This window comes from Delphinapterus leucas, chromosome 2 (genome assembly GCF_059928025.1).
Source record: "Delphinapterus leucas isolate spDelLeu-1000000601 "Yukka" chromosome 2, BTC_Dleu_Yukka2, whole genome shotgun sequence".
Taxonomy (NCBI): domain Eukaryota; kingdom Metazoa; phylum Chordata; class Mammalia; order Artiodactyla; family Monodontidae; genus Delphinapterus; species Delphinapterus leucas.
In genome coordinates, this window is record NC_143130.1 from 94,834,710 (window position 1) to 94,857,445 (window position 22,736).

The 22,736-nt window shown below is 43.2% G+C and overlaps 2 protein-coding genes across 12 annotated transcripts in view; one reads left to right on the plus strand and one right to left on the minus strand.

Annotated features, from left to right (window-relative positions):
* TP53BP1 (tumor protein p53 binding protein 1) overlaps positions 1 to 2,932 on the plus strand; it is a 66,305-nt gene extending 63,373 nt beyond the window's left edge. For all 6 annotated transcript variants that reach the window (XM_022587278.2, XM_022587280.2, XM_022587282.2 and 3 more), the window contains 4 exons: positions 713 to 807; positions 1,348 to 1,547; positions 2,048 to 2,193; positions 2,589 to 2,932. In XM_022587278.2, coding sequence (XP_022442986.1) covers positions 713 to 807; positions 1,348 to 1,547; positions 2,048 to 2,193; positions 2,589 to 2,776 — 629 coding nt within the window. In that variant the 3' untranslated portion in view covers positions 2,777 to 2,932. The remainder of the gene's footprint in view (positions 1 to 712; positions 808 to 1,347; positions 1,548 to 2,047; positions 2,194 to 2,588) is intronic.
* Positions 823 to 22,736, minus strand: part of TUBGCP4 (tubulin gamma complex component 4) — a 51,130-nt gene continuing 29,216 nt past the window's right edge. For 4 of the 6 annotated variants that reach the window (XM_089907316.1, XM_022587292.3, XM_022587294.3 and 1 more), the window contains 9 exons: positions 14,891 to 14,941; positions 14,379 to 14,484; positions 12,521 to 12,628; positions 11,950 to 12,088; positions 8,365 to 8,542; positions 7,667 to 7,801; positions 6,088 to 6,204; positions 5,335 to 5,474; positions 3,411 to 4,718 (listed from right to left, as the gene is read on the minus strand). In XM_089907316.1, the coding sequence (XP_089763442.1) occupies positions 4,706 to 4,718; positions 5,335 to 5,474; positions 6,088 to 6,204; positions 7,667 to 7,801; positions 8,365 to 8,542; positions 11,950 to 12,088; positions 12,521 to 12,628; positions 14,379 to 14,484; positions 14,891 to 14,941 (987 nt within the window). In that variant the 3' untranslated portion in view covers positions 3,411 to 4,705. Of the gene's footprint in view, positions 956 to 3,410; positions 4,719 to 5,330; positions 5,475 to 6,087; positions 6,205 to 7,666; positions 7,802 to 8,364; positions 8,543 to 11,949; positions 12,089 to 12,520; positions 12,629 to 14,378; positions 14,485 to 14,890; positions 14,942 to 22,736 lie in introns of those variants that run through there. The other 2 variants (XM_022587293.3, XM_089907315.1) reach the window with 2 other exon arrangements.

Sequence of the window (22,736 nt, forward strand, 5' to 3'; positions counted from 1 at the left end):
AAAAAAAAAAAAAAAAAAAGACTATAGAGCAGTCATTGATGTTCAGTGTCCTGAGGTACTTCAAGACCATCAAAGGGAGATAGTTTTCAGTAAAAGGTTGAATCAGGATTTTCTGGCTAAACTTCACTTTAATTAGTTAAATTTTAGAAACCCTGTTTTCTTTGAGCATTTTGGTTTATCAAAGATTTAGTGTATAAGGGGGTAAAATGCTGATGAAGGGCAAATTTGAAGGCTTTATTATAAAAAGTGCTAATCAGTCATTCTTCATCTCCAGAGAAGGCAGAATTAGAGGGAATAGGCTTAGTTTGCAGAAGGAGAGATTTAGGGTAGACATAAGGAGGAACTTCCTGATGGTAAGGGTTACTCAAGTTGGAGTGCAGCACTGTGGGAAGTGGGTGCGTGTCCATCCCTGTGCACAGTCCCATGACTCATTCTTAGTATAGAAACCTTTGGTGTTTTCAGGTGTAGGACCTGCCTCCATTTCTCATCTTCCCCCACCCCTCCTGCTCTTTCCCTTCTTTTGGCAGCATTTTATAGGCCTCAAGACAGATCTCTTTCTAACCCATGGGGAAGCCCTTCACCTGCATCTTTGGGATACAGTGCTGTGGAGATAGCTGGGGAGTAGAAAAGGGGGCAGTAAGAAGCAGGCATAAAGTAGCAAATAAAAAAACAGCTGGTAGTAACTATTATCTTGGTTATGTCTCTTTAATAGAATTTTTAGAAATTCCTCCTTTCAACAAGCAATACACAGAATCCCAGCTTCGAGCAGGAGCTGGCTATATTCTCGAAGACTTCAATGAAGCCCAGGTGAGGAGTTTCTTTGTGTAGATTCCCAAAGGGGCAGTGATGAGAAGAGTCCACTTGCTGTACCGAGAAGAAGGCTGATAGGGGCCGGGGACGATGGATACAGTTGCTAGAGATTTCAGGAACTGGGAAACTGCCAAAACATTGTTGCCTGAAACAGAATTTTTACTGTGTACAAGGAAGAGAAGTTAGAACCTTGGGTTACTTAATAGCTGTGGTTCTGTTGCTGGGACAAAAGCAGATTAAAATTGGTGTTTAATAGCAATCCCTGTTACAGTGTTGGCTAAATACTTGGGGTTTGGTTGTCCCTTGAGGATTTAAGCCCCCAGAAAGCTGCAGGTGAGGCAGGGGGATTATCTAGGGAAGCTACTTGGGCTTTTTAGTGAGAGAAGAGGCCTTGAAAAGAAGGACAGACTCAGTCACATTTTGGATAGTATATGGAAGTGTTCAGATCTGTTCCCTATGACTCATTAAGGCTACTTACTATTCAGGGGCTTTCCCTAGAAGTCACTAGACCCATGGGTGCCGTTCCTTTTCTTCCAGTGCAATACAGCCTACCAGTGTCTCCTAATTGCGGATCAGCATTGTCGAACCCGGAAGTACTTCCTGTGCCTTGCCAGTGGGATTCCTTGTGTGTCTCATGTCTGGGTCCATGATAGTTGCCATGCCAACCAGCTCCAGAATTACCGCAATTATCTGCTGCCAGCTGGGTACAGCCTCGAGGAGCAAAAAATTCTGGATTGGTGAGTAGCTGAGAGCCCATCTAGAACGGCAGACAGGAAGACAGCAAGCTTCCGGAGGGGGAGAATCTAGGAGAGTAAATATTTCTAGAAACTAGAATGATCATAGGAAAAATTACAGAATTTCAGTGGGTTTGAGATTATTTTAGCAGTTCATCTAGTTTATTATCCTAGAGTATATTGGTTAGGGACCTTTTGAAAATGTGTGAGATTTTCATGTAGATTCAATATTCTCAACTTGTTTTAAGCAACACGTTTAAAAATACAGGCTCAGGAGCATGATTTGGCTTAAACTTGGCCTCAGGATAAACATGGAAATCAGAAGGGGTAGATGAGAAGGTCAGGATCCCAGAAAATACACATCATTCAGAGAAAGAGGGAAGGGGCGGGGGGTGATACCCTAACGCAGGGCTATTGATAGCAGTCAGCTGTACCTGCGTCCCTTTGCAGAAAGGCTGTCGTTGGATATTATTTGTTGTGCTGTTTCTCTGACTCCTTCGTAGGCAACCCCGTGAAAACCCTTTCCAGAATCTGAAGGTACTCTTGGTATCAGACCAACAGCAGAACTTCCTGGAGCTCTGGTCTGAGATCCTCATGACTGGGGGGGCAGCCTCTGTGAAGCAGCACCATTCAAGTGCCCATAACAAAGGTACCTGAAAAGTGTGTGTGTGTTGTTATTGCTCCAAGGATGTCCATGACCCGTAGCACTTAGGCCTTGTGGTCTAAGTCTCAGTCTTGATAGGCTGACCTTACCCGTGTTTCTAAGAGAAGAAAAGTACCACCTTCAAGAGGTGAGCCAACATGAGTGACGCACCGGGCTGTTTATGCGTCTCCTGGTGTCCACCGGTGTACCTGCTAAACTCAAGGCCAGCACATAGTGATTGTGACTTTTCACTTTTGGTTGTGATCACTGGCACTGTGTTTGACATGAAGGGCTTTAGTTTGGGCAGAGCGGGATATACTGGTGAGAAGGCTCATCTGTCTTTTAACTGGAGGACTAAATTGAGTCTCCTTTCCTCACTCACCTTCCCCTGCTTCCTGCAGATATTGCTTTAGGGGTATTTGATGTGGTGGTGACGGACCCCTCGTGCCCAGCCTCGGTGCTGAAGTGTGCTGAAGCATTGCAGCTGCCTGTGGTGTCACAAGAGTGGGTGATCCAGTGCCTCATTGTTGGGCAGAGAATTGGATTCAAGCAGCATCCAAAATATAAACACGATTATGTTTCTCACTAAGGATACTCGGTCTTACCGGTTTTATTCCCTGGTGTTGTGGAGACTGTGTTTTAACCAGGTTTTAAATGTGTCTTGTGTGTAACCAGATTCCGTGCATGGATCTTGTATATACTTTTATTTGCTGGACTTTTATGATAAAATAAATGTTGAATCTCTGGTTGTAGTAACTGGGATTTCTTCATCCATTTCTTTGAGCTTAATCTCAACAAATAGCAAGACAAACATAGTACCTTCTCTGCAGTTTTCAATGGGCTTGTTCACTGTAGAAGGACAGCTAGCCAAGGAAAATAACAAGGAGTGAATTTTTTTTTAAGTTTTCTGTGGTATCATTGTCTGTCAAAAGATTAACCTGGGCTGTCTAAAATTCAGCACTTTCAAAAAAGCCTGATTTTACAATAGGCCCAGATTTATAGTTGTGGCAGAAGTTGAGTGGAATTGGGCACAGCTCTTAGTTTTCTGTCAATGAAAAAAAAAAAATCTCTCTTTAGAGTTGAGCTCACTAACAGCTGACCTGTGGGTACTGTACTCTCAGCCAAAAGGGTAAAGGACCAATTGTTGTGAATGGGTGGTGACTATAAACGACGACTTGCTGCAAGGATATAAACATGAGAAACAGTGATAACACTTGGAAATGTTTGTTAGAAGCTCTAGCCAGAGGTCCAAAATTTTATTACGGTTACTGTTACAGTTGCTGGAAGCTGTTCCTTCTGTACTCCTAGCATCATCCCTGTTGATGTCCTCTCATTCTCTAAAGTGGGCTTAAATATCTTTTTTTTCTTCCAGATAGACAGTAAATATTTTAGGCTTTTTTGGCCATTTGGTGTGCCACAACTACTTATCTTTGCTACAACAGCATGAAAGCAACTGTAGACAATAGGTAAGCAAATGAGTGTGACTGTGTCCCAATAAAACTTTATTTACAAAAACAGGTGGCTGGCCATAGTTTGCTAACCTCTGCTCCAGAGGAAGCAGTGGAAGGGGTCATCTTTAGCTGGCAATTACAGGGAATAAGGGTGTATAGTATGTGGTGGAAGATGTAGAGATGAGGACCAGATTGAGTGGCTACACACTGAGGCCAGAATGCTGCATTCTTTTTCAGTTTGGAGGGGGTTATTCAATGAATATTTTGGTTCACACTGATATGAAGATTGATGGTTATCAGTGACGGTTGAGCCAGATTACTCCTGTGGTCCTTCTAAGTGGGATAATTAGACCTGCATCTTTCAGTATTCGAAATCTAACAATTTTTTTTCTTAAGGACCTTTTTTCTTTGTTAAAAAATACTCTGAATACATTGTCAATAGCCAGAATTATTACCCTCTTACCAATCTGAAATAATTGGAAGTTACTGGTAAAATTCTTCAGATTCACAGTTTTGAAGATCCTTAAGGATAGGAGATGCTCAGTTTTAATTTCTGAAAGAGGAAAGGAGGTCTGTGGGGTGTGGGGAAGCCTATCTTACCTGGTGCCTTTCTTGCTCAGTGGTAACAGCCAGAATTTGACTTAATAATAAATGTAATTCCTTTTTCACATGAGCCATTTAACGTTCTGATCTGTATAGCTTACTGCTGTGTCTCTCCCAGTTTGAACAGTACCTAGGCATATAGGTGCTCAGTAAATGAACATATCCGACAAATGTTCTCAATATAACAGATCCTGCATGGTCAGCAGAGGGAGGGCTGACGCCACAAGTCCTCCTTGGTGGATGGGTTAAGAACTCCCCTAAGGTGGGGCAGGTGCCCCTTCCACATGGGAAGGAGGGGGGAGGATTTGTATCCATGGATGTTCAATAACTGCTTCTAGGAGAAAAGGTAGAGCTTTTCCAGTAGCTGCAGACATACACTGTCTGGCCAGAGAATGGGATGTTTGTTTTGAATCTTCTGTTACAACGCAGGGGATTGACTTACTTAGTTTGTGGACCAGAAATTCTCACATCCCGAAACTACAAAAGAAGAAAAAGAGTTGCATCAAAATAAATATCATGCTTTCCCAAGATTTTCTTCAAAGAAATATGAGTCAGGGCAACCTGTGATCTAGATAATCTCATCTTAAAATTCTTCTTGCTAATAAAATCACTTAGGAGATATCTGCTTGACATTTCAGAGAGAGAAACAGAATAATAAATTGCTTTTTTGAATGGGACAGACCTCTGAGAGAAGACATCTACCACTGAGTCTCACTATTAGATTTTTAAAAAGTTTGGAGTTAGAAGGAGCAGTCCCCTCCTTTCAGAGGGAAAAAGCTGGGGGGCAGGGAGGCTTGGGGTGGGGGATGCTAAGGCTGCACGGCAAGGTTCGCGTCACGCTAGGGACTGACGCCCTGCCTCAGCGCCAGGAGTGTTGGTTCTTTACTCTGATGACTTTGACTGCAAAATAATCTTCACTGATGATCAGACATAGCCCTTTCTCTCGCTGAGCCTTACTTTGCTTGTTTATAAAAGGAGGGTAATTTGGACTAGATGAATGGCTAAAGTCTCCTTCCAGCTCTGGAATTCTACAACTCGTTACAAAGCCACACACACACAGTCCACTGAGTGCCCCAAAGGCAGTTGTTCCTACCTGCCCAGGGTGCCACCAGCCTGGGTGTAATATTTGTTATAATCTAGTCGTAACAGTAGTTGAGCCAAATCCGAGTTGATCTGATGATTGCGAACACTGGAGAGAATCTTGAATAGGAGTGAAGACTGGCGGCTAAAACCCTGCAGAGAGAAGGACTCAAGCTGTCATTCCTCTTAGACTTACCAGCTATCCATGTGGAGTGAAGGGGCAGGGGAGATTCCTTGGAAAAGTCTTGCTGAAAATTCCACAGTACCAACTGGCCTTCCCCATTCCCATTTCTATTAGCTCCTAAAATGACTTCTTCATACCGAGTCCGTAGATGCATGCCTTCCTATGAAAGTACTCTCATACGCAGTAGGAATTTAGCAGCCAGCTTCAAATTAATAATCCTGCTGTGTACTGGGGTGGGGAGAGCCTGTGTTTCCATTACAGGCAGATAATTATAATCTCAGTGAAACAGAGGGTTAGTTCAAGAAGTAAGGAGGTTGGATGTTAGAAAGTAAGAACAAAGCCAGTGCGTATCTGGTGGGCTGAATAAACTATCCAGGGCTGAACTATATTTGAACGCTCAGGCAGCGCATAATTATCTGCTTTAAAAACTGATACCGACATTTTTTATCTTATCATTTCTGTGTGTATGTATTGGGGAAATGTTTTAACTGACTCAGAGGAAAAGATCACGATTTCCCATCCACAAAGCCACCTCTGTCCTTTGGACAGGGCTGCTTACTTTCAGTGGCCAGGCTGACTTACCTTCACCAGGATGCTCAGCTGGGCGGCCCCACGTTCATCCAGTGGGCCCAGGTTCTGACTGACCAGCGAGCAAAAGCTGTGGCAGAGATCTAAGATTTCATTCAGGCAGTGAAACACCTAGCCAGGAAACACAGTTGACGTTAGGAGAAAAAGGAAGATACACCTGTGAAATTAAAGATTTGGGAAAATAAGGGCCAACCTATTCCCATTCTCTACATCTGACCTCAGGAGAGACAATGCAAGTCCTGCTAGCCCCTCAAAATGCAACATGTGTAAAACACTCTTCCCTTCCAGGCAAAGACACTGTCATTCTTAGTCACCCTGCACGAAACCTCCACTCGAGCCACATTAAACTAGTCGTTGTCTCTGGGACCCACCGAGTGTGCTCCCACCTTGAGCTTTGCTTTCAGTGTTGTTCCCTGTGCCTGGGATACTCTCCTCAATACCAGCTTGAGTCCTACTCATAACAGCGCGCTCCCTTCCCCACCACAGCCTTTAGCGACCCCTTGCTTCCCTCTCCTCTATATTATCTGTACTGTTTACTTGGCGTTTGTTCAGGCCGTCTGTGTTGTTACTGATCTGTGATGTATGTAAGTCCTGTTTCTCCAACTAGATTGTGAGCTCCTTAAGGGCAGAGCCATGACTTATACCTCTTTGTATCCCCAGTGCCTTGCATACAGTAAGCACTCAATAAATATTTAATGACGATCACCTGCTCTGATATTCTGCTTTTCCCAAGGATGCTCTCATACTGTACAAGGACAGTCTACCTGTGACAATGGTTCTTGGTTGTTTTCAATTCACAGAACCCTCTGGAGTGGCATCTACAGAACTCACTCTCCCTTAAAAATAACAGCAGCCCCAAATACCAGAACAAGAGAGTGTGGCACAACTGAGGAATAACGAGTAGCTCCCGTCAAAGATAAAGCATAACTGTTCTATTAGAATCTACAAGGGGTCATTTTCATCTTCCTGCTTTTTCATCATTGAACTAGAATCAGCTTGTGAGCTTTCAAAGATTGGTGCCTGGGTTCTACTAATTTAAGTGCTCTGGGTCCTAGATTACTTTAAAGCTCCCAGATGATTCCCACGTGGGTCCAAGGCTGAGAATAACTTCCCTGAGGGAGATACACAATATATGTATGTACATATGTGTACACACACACACACACACACACACACACACACACACACACAGGGAGACACTGCTCTAGTTGTCTGTGAAAACAACTTCCAAACTGGTCGATCCTGATCCACAAGATTTCTAAGAAAGTAAATTCTACATGCTTTTCATTAGTCTTTCTGTGGTGTCAGAAAGGTTTTTAAAAATTTCTTTAAATCCTTCCTTCTGAGGGTTCTTTTATCTATAGCTGCTCACCACATCTTGTGATATAGTATTTCAGAAATTCAAAGACAAGTTCCTTTTTAGTATTCCCTCTTAGTTTTGCTTTATAAGTTGTTAAAAATGTTTAAAGACAGAGATTGGAAAGTTGCTTAATGATAGTTCCATATCCTGGCAAGTGCCTAAGGGAACAGTCAGGCTAGAAGCAGTCTGAGGAAACCAACCAGCCCTACTTACAGGTTTCAACAAGATAAAGGACTGGGCCAGCAAATTGCTCAGGAAGTGGTCGTGAGCCAATCGGATGCTTTCAAAGTCTCGGGTAGAATTGATTTGATGAAGCAGCTGTGAGAACTGAGACTCCAGCACATCAACCTGGTAGACAGTTGCACAAATGATTTTAGTACCTTGCATAGTCTAAGTACTCAAGAACATCAGATGCCTGAGAGGATGAAACAGGAACTCTGCCCCCACTCACCTTCCTCCTATCCAAGCCCTTTTAAAGCTGAACGAAGACCCCCTTATGTTGCCTCGCCTTGTAGGAAGTCGTCTGCCTACTTCCTGACGACCTCCAATGTCTTGGCAGATCTCACCCCCACACCCCCACACCCCCATCCCCCGCACGCCACATCCCCTCCGCCGACTGACTTGGTTAAGTCCTATGGGATTCCAGAAGTTACAGCAAACTATAAAATAAGGTGGCAACAATAATTAAATACTGCATTACTGATAAGGACCTTAACTCCTCATTCTCCTTCATCCACTTATTTCCATTACCCTCTAAAATGCCCCCCAAGAAACATGCCTAGTGATATAATCCATGAATTTTCTCAAATTCCAGTTTTCCACCAAATGCAGGATTCCTCTTCAATGACTCCTGCCAACCTCCTGGATTTTTTTTTCACACCCCTTCCTTCTACTCATCCCTCGACACAGACCTGGAGGTAGTACTGAAGATTATCCACCAAGAAGGCCATGTGATTTCTTAGGCGCCACTTGACTGCGTCGGTCTGGTTGGACTTGAGGTGCTTGCGCTGCATCTGTAGGGCCCAGCAGTGCTGCAGCTCAGCTTGTACCCGGCGCACACTCAGCAAGTACTTGAAAACAACATTGTACCTTGACAGAAACACCAGACTATTCAAGATAAAAACTTCACCCCCCTCAAGCCCCACCTGCGTGACAAACCCTAGAACTCTGTGCCACCCATTTCTCCCCAAAAGGCAGGAAGGATATAAGTTTGCCTAGAGATGGGAACAGATAAACTGGTTTATTTATATGATGGAATATTGCACAGCCATTAAAATGAATGAACTTCAGCTGTACAACATAGAATGACTCCTAGCAATATGATTTTGAATAAAAAGGGAAATTTAAAAAGATTACATATAGCCTGATACCTTTTTTTGTAGTGCTTAAAACAACTAAATAGAAAAATATATATACTTTGGGGGAACATATATAGATGTCATAAAACTGTGTAAAAAGGATAGAAGGGACTTCCCTGGTGGCGCAGTGGTTAAGAATCCGCATGCCAATGCAGGGGACACGGGTTTGAGCCCTGGTCTGGGAAGATACCACATGCCATGGAGCAACTAAGCCCATGCACTGCAACTACTGAGCCTGTGCTCTAGAACCCACAAGCCACAACTACTGAAGCCTGCGCACCTGGAGCCCGTGCTCCACAACAAGAGAAACCACCGCAATGAGAAGCCCGTGCATCGCAACGAAGAGTAGCCCCCACTCGCCGCAACTGGAGAAAGCCCGCGTGTAGCAACGAGGACCCAACACAACCAAAAATAAAATGCATATAAAACAAAAATAAATTTTAAAAATTAAAATTTATTAAAAAAAAGAGAAAACATGGAATTTAGGGTAGTGGTCACTTAGGGTTGGGGGAGGCAAGGGGGCAGGGCTGGGAAGGACCACACAGGTAGATGGACATTACTGCCAGTGTTCTAGACTTTGTTCTAAAAGTGGTTCTGTGGCATTTGTGTGTGTGTGTGTGTGTGCGCGCGCGCGTGTGTGCGTGTATGAAGGAGGAAGGAGGGCCCTGCATGGACAAATAAGAATGTGTTGGGAACCAAGGATTTTGGTTGCTGTGATTCTCTGTCCCTGAAGCCCACAGAAGAGGAGATAAAATTGAGGGCTCTGTGGGGAGTGGGGGTGGGGAGGGATAGGTTAGGAGTTTGGGATTAACAGACACACACGACTATATATAAAGTAGATAACCAACAAGGACCTGTATAGCACAGGGAACTATATTCAAGATAATAACCTATAATGGAAAAGAATCTGAAAAAAATCATATATATGTATATGAATCACTTTGCAGTACACCTGAAACTAACACAACATTGTAAACCAACATACTTCAATTAAAAAAAAAAAATCAAGGGCTCCCCTCACAGAGCTCTAGGTAGCTGCCTGATATTGAGCCCTGTACCGAGAAGATGCATGGGAAGAGCAGCTGATTCCTGGTGGAACTGGGCTTACTTACCTATTCTTAGGCTGGCTTGCATAAGATAACCTGATTCCATCTGCCTTTAAAAATTATTTCTAATGGAACAATGTACTGAAAATAGTACACCTTGCTTGTATTCTGATTTGAACAAACCCAACCATAAGACATTTTTTAGATAATGGGGGAAATTTCAATGTGGACTGGATATCAGATAATAAGGAATTATTGTTAATTTTACTGGGTGTGATAATAGCACTGTAGTTATGTTAAAAAGATGACTTTTTTTTTTTTGCGGTACGCGGGCCTCTGTCTGTTGTGGCCTCTCCCGCTGCGGAGCACAGGCTCCGGACGCACAGGCTCAGCGGCCATGGCTCACGGGCCAAGCCGCTCCGCGGCATGTGGGATCTTCCCGGACCAGGGCACGAACCGGCGTCCCCTGCATCAGCAGGCGGACTCTCAACCACTGCGCCACCAGGGAAGCCCTTTTTTTTTTTTTTTTTTTTTTTTTTTTTTAGTTTTTTAGTTTTGTTTTTTTGTTTTTTTTTTTTGTGGTACGCAGGCCTCTCACTGTAAAAAGATGACTTTTTTAAAAAAAAAAAAATTATTTTTGGCTGCATTGGGTCTTTCTTGTTGGGTCTTCGTTGCTGTGCGTGGGCTTTCTCTAGCTGCGGTGAGCGGGGGCTACTCTTCATTGCAGTGCGTGAGCTTCTCATTGTGGTGGCTTCTCTTGTTGCAGAGCTTGGGCTCTAGGTGCACGGGCTTCAGTAGTTGTGGCACTCAGGCTCAGCAGTTGTGGCTGGCGGGCTCTAGAGCGCAGGCTCAGTAGTTGTGGCGCACGGGCTTCGTTGCTGTGCGGCATGTGGGATCTTCCTGGACCAGGGCTCGAACCCATGTCCCCTGCATTGGCAGGTGGATTCTCAACCACTGCGCCACCAGGTAAGTCCCAAAGATGGCTTTTTTGAATTGCACAGTGGTGGAGTGAAATGACATGTCTGGGATTTGCTTTATAAGGCTCTGGCCAAAAAAAAAAGAGGAGATGAAACAAACAGCGTGATGTTGCTAGTTACTGAAGATGGATGATGCGTCCATGGGTGTTTGTGATAGTCCATACTTTTGTTTATATTTGAAAATTTTCAAAATAAAATGTTTAGGAAAATACTTCTGAGCTTGATTTCTTCAAGGGTGTTAAGAACATCTCAAGTGAGAAGGAAAGTGGACTGGGAGCTACGGAGGCTCTTTGGACAGAGTCCAGGCAGCTTACTTATGTGGGCTGTGGGCTCTGCGTCTTCTCCCTAAACCAGCTTTATCTTTCCAGTTTATGTCTAGTCTCTCATACCCTAAGCTGCTCTTCCCCCCAAAAGTAGAGGGTTATGAACAGGAATGGAGAGGATGAAGAGAGGCCAGAAACTGGCAGCCTGTAAACTGCTCATTATTTTGCAATTTAAACAAAAAAGCTCTGATGGGGCTTCCCTGGTGGTGCAGTGGTTGAGAGTCCGCCTGCCGATGCAGGGGACACGGGTTCGTGCCCCGGTCCGGGAAGATCCCGCATGCCGCGGAGCGGCTGGGCCCGTGAGCCATGGCCGCTGAGCCTGCGCGTCCGGAGCCTGTGCTCCGCAACGGGAGAGGCCACAACAGTGAGAGGCCTGTGTACCGCAAAAAAAAAAAAGAAAAGCTCTGATGGTTTTAAGGGTTTGACCAGCCCACTCATCCCAGCATCCACTACTCCTACCGTCTCACATCTGCAGCTTCACTTATTAATGTTATCCTGTCCGGCCCCCGAAGGCATCTGAGTTTGCAGCCTCTGACTTACAGACTGTTAAAAACCAGCTGGGGGACTTCCCTGGCAGTCCAGTGGTTAGGACTTGGTGCTTCCACTGCAGGGGGCCCGGGTTCAATCTCTGGTCAGGGAACTAAGATCCTGCAAGCTGCGTGGCGTGGCCAGAAAACAAACAAAACCCAGTTGGCTGGCTATCTTGCTCCCAACCAATTCTACTCCTGATAATTTCTTCTCGTGGAAGTAAGATGGGTAATAATTACCTGTGAGAAACTCAGAAATACTCACTTTTCCAGGACAGCAGGTGTGAAGAGAATGTGTAGTGGCCACTGCACTTTATAGGAAAGACCTAGGGCTGCCCAGCCGGATGCAGGGGCTTCCCGGGGAGAAGTTTCCCGAGAAGGCCCTTCTCTTGCCTGAGTAGCATCTGTTAAGAACAGAGAAGATGACTTTGCTCATCTAGAACTAGAGTTTCAACAAGGTGAGGAACATTCATGAAATGAGCGCTCACTCGAACCTGCAGTGTCAGAAGCATAAAGGGGATACAAAGGGGACTTGTAGAAGGCAAGGAAACTCCCATGAGGTGTTCTCTTAGGAGGTCTTTTAGAGATTCTTTTTTTAGTCTTAAAGAACTGTGGCTATAAATAAACAGAGACCATTCCAGCAGCATGACAAAAACCAAAACCATGGCCTGGCCATCTCTTAGCCTCTCTTGACTTCCCTTTTCTTTTGTGTAAAATTAGGGCACTGGACTAGGTGATTTCTAAGGTCCAAAATGATATGGTTTCTGTGGAAGTGGATGGAAGCAGAACAGATAATGACCAGTAGGAGCAGAAAGACTCAAGGAAGCACAGCAAACCTTTATGCTCCTTTCCATGATACTCGATTGTTAAGTGCAACAGAGGGAGGAGGTTGTCATCATCTAGCAGCACCTTGTGTGCTGACTGTTGGAAGGCCACATTCACATCTGCAAGAAAGAACACATGGGCTGAGAGAAGGCTTGGCTATGTAACAAATCCAGACTCCCCTGGCTTTCCACCTCTCCTGCAGCCCACCTATCACTAATAGTAGGATACGGTAAACAGTAGTTGCTTCTGCCTGACTAGCATGCATTCCTTCTCCTGTTGCTGATAACAGCGCCCTGGTTTTCCTTGGAGAATCACCCCTGTCCAGAACAATCCATGTAGTTCCAGTGGGGTGGACAATACCTGACCGTCAGGGTAGGCAGGTGACCCAGGAACGATCTGCCTTGTTACACTATTTTGTTTAGGGATATGAACATGACCCAAGTCAGGCCAATCCAGAGGCTCTATTCAGATTCTGAAAGAGGGTAGCTATTTTTTATTCAAGATAAACACGGACTCAGTAGGATGTGAACTTGGTTGCAGGCCATCTTGCTACCATACGGAGCAGGCCTGTCTCAGAAGAAAAGGCAGAGGTGAAAGATGGAATGACAACCAAGTCCTGAAGGCGTCATGTAAGCCTTGGAGCAAAACTGCCTAGAGCCATCTTACCTCTGACCTTTTCAGTTATGAGAATCAATAAATTCTCTTTTTTCCTTTGCTTAAGTGAATTTGAATTGGGTTTTCTTGCAACCAGGAAAGTCCTGTGTAAGCACAGTGGACATCTATTGTTTTATAGAGCTAGAAAAACAGTAACCCTGTCTCCCCTCCTGCCCCACTCCCCTCTTTCTTGACTCTGGTCCTTATGTAACTCTCCTCAAGTAGTTTGATTGGGAATGGTAATCCTTCCCATTGGTCAAAGGTGAACACTTCACTGAAGTAGGCATATCTTCCTTTTTTTTTTGCTGCACCTTGTGGTAGTTCCCCGACCAGGGATCGAACCCGTGCCCCCTGCAGTGGAAGCGCAGAGTCGTAAACCACTGGACCACAAGGTAAGTCCCCAAAGTAGGCGTTTCTTAGTCTGACCTCTTTGATACAGGGATAGGTATATGATCCAGTTGGGCTAATCAAAACCCTTTCCCTGGAATCCCTTAACTTGCTACCAGAGAGACCAGGTTTGACTCCCCCAGTAGACTCTGTGAGGTATGTTCCTGGGAGCTGCTGGTGGCCATGTGGCCAGATGGGACTGGAAGGCCATCAAAGAGCACACAAGAGGCACAGACAAGATAAGGTAAGAGAGAGAATCCTAGCAATCCCTAGTTTCAGTTCTCAGGACCAGATATATCCCTATCCCGCTGGAGTTACAGGTACAATAGCAAATACACTCCCCTTTTCTACCTAGGTTAGTTTTCCATCACTGACAGCCTAACGAGTTCTAATACAACAAGTGGCCATAAGTCCCAATATGGAGACTTCCCTGGCAGTCCAGTGGTTAAGACTCCACGTTCCCAATGCGGGGGGGTGGGGGGCACGGGTTCGATTCCTGATTGGGGAACTAAGATCCCATGTGCCACATGGCGTGGCCAAAAAAAAAAGAAAATCTCAATATGTCCCTTAAGAAATAAATGGCTATAACCTGATGAGATGAAATACTGGTTTGAAGGCCTGTACCAACCCTTTCAGGAAGAGTCACGAGCTGAAGCTGCTCCCAGTAACAACAGTGTGAGCCTACCTGAGTGGCCTTCCATTTTGGAAACACTCTCTGTAACTCACTAGGCTGCTCCTATGTGGCCCAGGCCTAAATGGTTTGGCAGCAGCTAAGAAATACACTACAACTTCAGTAAGCTGGTAATTTTTGGGCCCCAGGGCAATTACCATGTTCAGTTACTGCAGTGGGTGGTGTTTTTAACATGTGTTGAGCTGTATCAATGAAGGCCTGAAACAGTTCTCCACGTCCCAGAAGGTAAAAGTCTTTAATGATCTGCAGAAAGAATTTCAATTTACAATTCAGTAATCCAGCAGAGCTTTTCACTATCCTAAGAGAATTATGCATATAATTTCCAATTTCATCAGTGTGAGCGCAACCTACAAAAGGTCGTAGGCTTTTGGCATTTTAAAGGGACATACTTAGTAATGGCAGGATGACTGGTGTGTCTTTGATATCATTTATTCAATGAAAGCACAATAATGCCAGAAGAAAGTAAGCCGAAGCTTTGTACTGTAATAAACCTGTAGCATTAGATGGAGTTTGCCCACTTGGATGAGGACATAAGGAGCCACTCTGGAAGTCTGGGGACAGGCAACCAGTACTCTCAGGAGAGGATAGAGAATAACGTCATTGTCCACCAGCATCATTTTAAGAGTTAAAAGAACAGCTAAGCTATTACCTTCAGCTGACCCAGTAAATCTGACTCTTCCACCATCAGCTTCCAGAGATGCTGTGAAAAGAACCAATAAAACAGCGTCAATTGAGGACACAGGGTGGGAAGGGGAAGCTGGGACGAAGTGAGAAAGCAGCACTGACATATATACACTACCAAATGTAAAATAGATGGCTAGTGGGAAGCAGCCGCATAGCCCAGGGAGTTCAGCTCCGTGCTTTGTGACGACCTAGAGGGGTGGGATGGGGGGGTGGGATAGGGAGGGTGGGAGGGAGGCTCAAGGGGGAGGGGATATGGGGATATATGTATACATGTAGCTGATTTACTTTGTTGTACAGCAGAAACTAATGCAACATTGTAAAGCAGTTATACTCCAGTAAAGATGTGGGGAAAGAAAAAAAAACAGGGTCAAAGTTTCATTACAATGAAAACTCCTATAAAGAATGGTTTTGTACAAATCCAGATAGGTATTGGAAAAAAGAATATATACCATCACCACACTGGGTTAATCCCAGGAATAAAAGTCTAACAGTTAAAAAAATATGAGATGGAAATATTCTGGAATTAGATAGTGGTAATGGCTGCACAACATCATGAACATACTAAAACCCACTGAATTGTACCTCTTTTTAAATGGCTCAAATGTTTAACTTTGTTGTGTGAATTTTATCTCAATAAAAGTTTTAATATGAATATAATTCACTACATTAAAGATTAAAAAAGAAAAAACATGATCACCTCAATGGATGCAGAAAAAGCATCTGATAAAACCCAACATCTGTTCATGATTTTAGAAAGAAAGCAAACAAGGAATAGAAGGAAATTTCTTTATTTTGATAAAGGGTATATACCAGAACCCCACAGCAAAGAACCTATTTGATGGTGAAACATTAGAAGAAATTCCTTTAAAGTCATCCAACATTGTACTAAAGACTTGCCAATATAGAAAAAAAAAAAGGAAGAAACAAAACTGTTATTATTGACAGATAATATCACTCACTACCTGCACAGAAAGTCCAAGAGAACTGACACATAGATTATTAGAACTAGTAAGAGAATTCGGCAAGCTTGGTGACTGAGATACAAAAAATCAACTACATAGCCATTACCAGCATCAAAGGATCCTGACTAGGATTTGCCCCGTGAAGTGATCAATGTCGTGAAGTGATCAATGTTGATTCAGGATTCCTGGAATCTCCACCCTGGTGCTCATCCCCTTTGCCTTCTCTCACTGGAACTGATACAGATTAGGAACTGGCCTTTGGCCCTTCTCTAATACACAATACTAGACAAAATAGCTGACATCCCCAGAGGAATATAAGCACACAGGTCAAAATAATTAGACATGGGAAGAGTAAAAGAAATACAACAGACTAGGTAACACATACCATCTGAAGCAGAAGTTTTAGAACTGACTGAGTGGCTAGTATAGTGAGATATCCCCTGTAAGACTGAGGTTTCCCATACCCCAGCTGTTCAGAGTACTGCCTGTTACTGGCGCTTTTGGCTAAAGGGAGCTACCTTGCCCATCGTTCCCTCCTGAGGAACCAATTTCTGATAGATGCAGAGGTATAATGGCCTAGCCCTCTAACCTCAATTTGGGACATCTCTGAAGGGCCATTCTAGCTTCAGAGCTCTGCATAAGATGGCCAAGTCTTCTGCTGCAACCACATCACAGTTTATTTCCCCTCTCTACTCAATCCTGCTTCCCTCACTTCTTGCCAAATCTCAGTCACAAAATCTGTTTCCTGGGGAAATCTGACCTTTGACACAGACCAAAAATTTTAAATACTCTTTACAAATATGCTTAAAGAGGTAAGTGTAATAGCAATATAAATATACAAAAATAAATCATAAAAAAGAACCAAGACGCTGGATCAACTGAATATCCATATGCAAAAAATTAAAACGATCTATACCTTGCACCACATACAAAAATTAACTCAAAGTGATCATAACCCTAAATGTAAAACTAAAACATATAAGTTTTCTAAAAGAAAACAGAGGAGAAAATTTTTGTGACTTTGGGTTACACAAAGGTTTCTCAGACACAACACCAAAAGCATAAGCCACACACAAAAAAGAAATTGACAAAACTGGACTTAATCAAAATTAACAACTTCTACTCTTTGAAAGACACTGTTAAGAGAATGAAAAGACACGTCATAGACAGGAAGAAAATATTTGTAAGTCACATATCTGATAAAGGACTTACATTCAGAATACATAAACTCTCAAAACTCAACAGTAAGAAAATAAAACAAAAACAAGAAAAAATGGACAAAAGTTTTGGACACTTCACCAAAGAAGATATATGGATGGCAAACAAGTGTATGAAAAATATTTCAACATCATTAGTCATTAGCGGAATGGAAATTAAAACTACAATGGGGGAATAATCCAAATGTCTATGAACAGATGATGGGAAAACACATTGGTATGAACAATGGGATACTACTCATCAGTAAAAAAGACTAAACTATCAATATATGCGACATGGATTAGTCTCAATGATGCTCAGTAAAAGAATACCTAGGAATAAATTTAACCAAGGAAGTGAAAAATCTGTACAACAAAACAAGTCTTTGTTGAAAGAAATCGAAGACAGCACAAATGGAAAGACATTCCATTTTCATGGATCAGAAGAATTAGATTGCTAAAAAGTGTATACTATTCAAAGCTATCTATAGATTCAACACAAACCCTGTAAAAATTCTTATCAAAATTCCAAAGGCATTCTTCACAAAAATAGAAAAAAATACTAAAATTTGTGTGGGACCACAAAAGACTCCAAACAGCCAAAGCAATCCTGAGAAAGAATAACAAAGCCTGTGGTATCACACTTCCTGACTTCAACTATACTACAAAGCTAAAGTAATTAAAAGAGTATGGGACTTTGGGACAAGATGGCAGAGTAGAAGGGCCTGAGCTCACCTCCTCTCACGAAAACACCAAAATCACAACTAACCGCTGAACAACCATCAACAGAAAAGTACTGGAACCTACCAAAAAGATATTCTACTTCCAAAGACAAAGAGGAAGCCACGATGAGATGGTAGGAGGGGTGCATCTGTGATACAATCAAATCCCATACCCACTGGGTGGGTGACCCACAAACTGGAAAACAATTATATTGCAGAAGTTCTCCCACAGGAGTGAGAGTTCTGAGCCCCACATCAGGCTCCACAGTCTGAGGGTCTGGCATCAGAGGAGGAGCATCCAGAGCATTTGGCTTTGAAGGCTTGATCACAGGAACTCCACAGGACTGGGAGAAACAAACGCCACTCCTGGTGGGTGCACACAAGGTCTCATGTGTACCAGGACCTAGGGAAAAAGCAGTGACTTCATAGGAGCCTGGGCCAGACCTACCTGCTGGTCTTTGAGGGTCTCCTGGGGAGGCAGAGGGCAGCTGTGGCTCACTGTGGGGACAAGGACACTGGTGGCAGAGGTACTGGCTACGCACTGGCGGGAGCTGTCCTGGAGGCCACCATTTTGATTCCAAGACCTCACCCCACCCAACAGCCTGAAAGCTACAGTGCAGGCATGCCTCAGGCCAAACAACCAACAGGGCAGGAATACAGCACCACCCATCAGCAGACAGGCTGCCGTAAAGTCTTCCTGAGTCCACAGCCACCTCTAAACCCACCCCTTGATCCAGCCCTGCCCACCAGAGGGACAAGACCCAGCTCCACCCACCAGTGGACAGGCACAAGTCCCTTGCACCAGGAAGCCTACACAAGCCTCTTAGACCAGCCTCATCCACCAGGGGGCAGACACCAGAAGCAAGAGGAACTATAATCCTGCAGCCTGTGGGGCTGCAAACACAGAAAGTTAGATATAATGAGGCAGCAGAGGAATATGTTCCAGACGAAGGAACAAGATAAAACCCCAGAAGAACAACTATGTGAAGTGGAGATAGGCAATTTACCTGAAGAAGAATTAGGAGTAATGATAGTAAAGATGATCCATGATCTTGGACAAAGAAGGGAGGCACAGACCGAGAAGATACAAGAAATGTTTAACAAAGGGCTAGAAAATTTAAAGAACAAACAAAGATGAACAATAACTGAAATGAAAAATACACTAGAAGGAGTCAATAGCAGAATAAATAAGGCAGAAGAACGGATAAGTGAGCTGGAAAACAAAATGGTGGAAATCACTGCCACAGAACTGAATAAAAAGAAAAGAATGAAAACAAATGAGGATAGTTTAAGAGACCTCTGGGACATTAAATGCACCATCATTTGCATTATAGGGGTCCCAGAAGACGAGAGAGAGTAGGGCCTCAGAAACTATTTGAAGAGATAATAGCTGAAAACTTCCTGAACATGGGAAAGGAAACAGTCACCCAAGTCCAGGAAGCGCAGAGAGTCCCTTACAGCATAAACCCAAGGAGGAACATCCCAAGACACATATTAATAAAAATGACAAAAATTAAAGACAGAAAATATTAAAATCAACAAGGGAAAAGCAACAAATAACATACAAGGGAATCCCCGTAAGGTTACAGCTTATTTTTCAGCAGAAATTCTGCAGGCCAGAAGAGAGTGGTATGATATATTTAAAGTGATGAAAGGGAAAAACCTACAACCAAGATTACTCTACCCAGCAAGGCTCTCATTCAGTTTCAACAGAGAAATAAAAAGCTTTACAGACAAGCAAAAGCTAAGAGAATTTTGCACCATCAACCAACTTTACAACAAATGCTAGATGAACTTCTCTAGGTGGAAAAGAAAAGCGCACAACAAGAAAATTACAAATGGTAAAGCTCACCAGTAAAGGCAAACATACAGTAAAGGTAGAAATCATCCATACACAAATATGATATCAAAACCAGCAATCGCAGGGCTTCCCTGGTGGCGCAGTGGTTAAGAATCCGCCTGCCAATGCAGGGGACATGGGTTGGAGCCCTGGCCCAGGAAGATCCCACATGCCGCGGAGCAACTAAGCCTGTGCACCACAACTACTGAGCCTGCGCTCTAGAGCCCGCGAGCCACAACTACTGAGCCTGTGTGCCACAACTACTGAAGCCCGCATGCCTAGAGCCCGTGCTCCGCAACAAGAGAAGAGACCACAATGAGAAGCCCACGCACGACAACAAAGAGTAGCCCCCACTCACCACAACTAGAGAAAGCCCCTGCACAGCAATGAAGACCCAATGCAGCCCAAAATAAATAAATTTATTTAAAAAAACACCAGCAATCGTGAGAAGAGTGGAGTACAAATGCAGGATACTGGAAATGCATTTGAAATTAAGAGACCAGCAACTTAAAACAATCTTGGATATATAATAGACTGCTATATCAAACCTCATGGTAACCGCAAACCAAAAATCTACAATAGATATACACACAAAAAGGAAAAAGGAATGCAAACACAACACTAAAGATAGTCATCAAATCACAAGAGAAGGGAACAAAAGAAGAAGGGAAGAAGAAAGACCTTCAAAAACAATCCCCAGGGCTTCCCTGGTGGTGCAGTGGTTGAGAGTCCACCTGCCGATGCAGGGGACACAGGTTCGTGCCCTGGTCCGGGAAGATCCCACATGCCGCGGAGTGGCTGGGCCCGTGAGCCATGGCCGCTGAGCCTGTGCGTCCGGAGCCTGTGCTCCACAACAGGAGAGGCCACAACAGTGAGAGGCCCGCGTATCGCAAAAAAAAAAAAAAAAAAATCCCCAAACAATTAACAAAATGGCAATAAGGACATACAAATCAATAACTACCTTAAATGTAAATGGATTAAATGCTCCAACCAAAAGACACAGGCTCCCTGAATGGATACAAAAACAAGACCCATATACATGCTGTCTACAAGAGACCCACTTCAGATCTAGGGATACACAGACTGAAAGTGAGGTGATGGAAAAAGATATTCCATGCAAATGAAAATCAAAAGAAAGCTGGAGTAGCAATACTCATATCAGACAAAATAGACTTTAAAATAAAGACTGTTATAAAGAGACAAAGAAGTACACTACGTAATGATCAAGGTATCAATCCAAGAAGAAGATATAACAATTATATATGCACCCAACATAGGAGCACTTCAATATATAAGGCAAATGCTAACAGTCATAAAAGGAGAAATCAATAGTAACACAATAATAGTGGGGGACTTAACACCCCACTTACATCAATGGGCAGATAATCCAGACAGACAATTAATAAGGAAACAGAAGCTTTAAATGACACATTAGACCAGATGGATTTAATTGATATTTATAGAGCATTCAATCTGAAAGCAGCAGAATACACATTCTTCTCAAGTGCACACAGAACATTCTCCAGGATAGATTACATGCTAAGCCACAAAGCAACCCTTGATAAATTTAAGAAAATTGAAATCATATCAAGCATCTTTTCCGACCACAGCACTATGAGATCAGAAATCAACTACAAGAAAAAAACAAAAACACAAACATGTGGAGGCTAAACAATATACTATTAAACAACCAATGGATCACTGAAGAAATCAAAGAGGAAATTGAAAAATTCCTAGAGACAAATGAAAATGAAAACATGATGATTCAAAATCTAAGGGACACTGCAAAAGCAGTTCTAAGAGGGAAGTTTACAGCAATATGGTCTTACCTGAGGAAACAAGAAAAATCTCAAACAACTAGAGAAAGAAGAACAAACAAAACACAAAGTTAGCAGAAAAAATCATAAAGATCAGAGAAGAAATAATTGAAGCAGAGACGAAGAAAACATTGCAACTAAAAGCTGGTTCTTTGAAAAGATAAACAAAATTGATAAACCTTTAGCCAGATTCATCAAGAAAAAAAGGGAGGGACTTCCCTAGCAGTCCAATGATTAACACTTCACCTCCCAATGCAAGGTGTGCGGGCTCAATCACTGGTTGGGGAGCTAAGTCCCACATGCCTCGTGGTGAAAAAACCAAAACATAAAACAGAAGTAATATTGTAACAAATTCAATAAAGACTTTAAAAATGGTCCACATCAAAAAAAAATCTTTAAACAAAAAAAACAGGGATAGGGCTAAAATCAATAAAATTAGAAATGAAAAAGGAGAAGTTACAACAGACATCACAGAAATACAAAGGATCATAAGAGACTACAGCAAGCAACAATATGCCAATAAAATGGACAACCTAGAAGAAATGGAATAAATTCTTAGAAAGGTACAAGCTTCCAAGACTGAACCAGGAAATAGAAAATATGAACAGACCAATCACAAGTACTGAAATTGAAACAATGATTTTAAAACTTCCAACAAACGAAAGTCCAGGACCAGATGGCTTCACAGGCAAATTCTATCAAACATTTAGAGAAGAGCTAACACCTATCCTTCTCAAACTAATTCAAAAACTTGCAGAGGAACACTCCCAAGCTCATTCTACGAGGCCACCATCACCCTGATACCAAAAGAGACAAAGATACCAAAACCAAAGATACCACAAAAAAAGAAAGTTACAGGCCAATATCACTGATGAACATAGATGCAAAAATCCTCAACAAAATACTAGCAAACCAGGACTTCCCTGGTGGCGCAGTGGTTAAGAATCCGCCTGCCAATGGGGACACAGGTTCGAGCCCTGGTCCAGGAAGATCCCACATGCCATGGAGCAACTAAGCCCATGTGCCACAACTACTGAGCTTGCGCTCTACAGCCCGTGAGGCAAAACTACTGAGTCCACGTGCCACAACTACTGAAGCCTGCGTGCCTAGAGCCCGTGCTCCACAATGAGAAGCCACCACAATGAGAAGCCTGCACACCGCAATGAAGAGTAGCCCCCACTCAGTGCAAGTAGAAAAAGCCCGTGCACAGCAACAAAGACCCAACGCAGCCAAAAAAAAAAAAAAAAAAAAAAATACTAGCAAACCAAACCCAA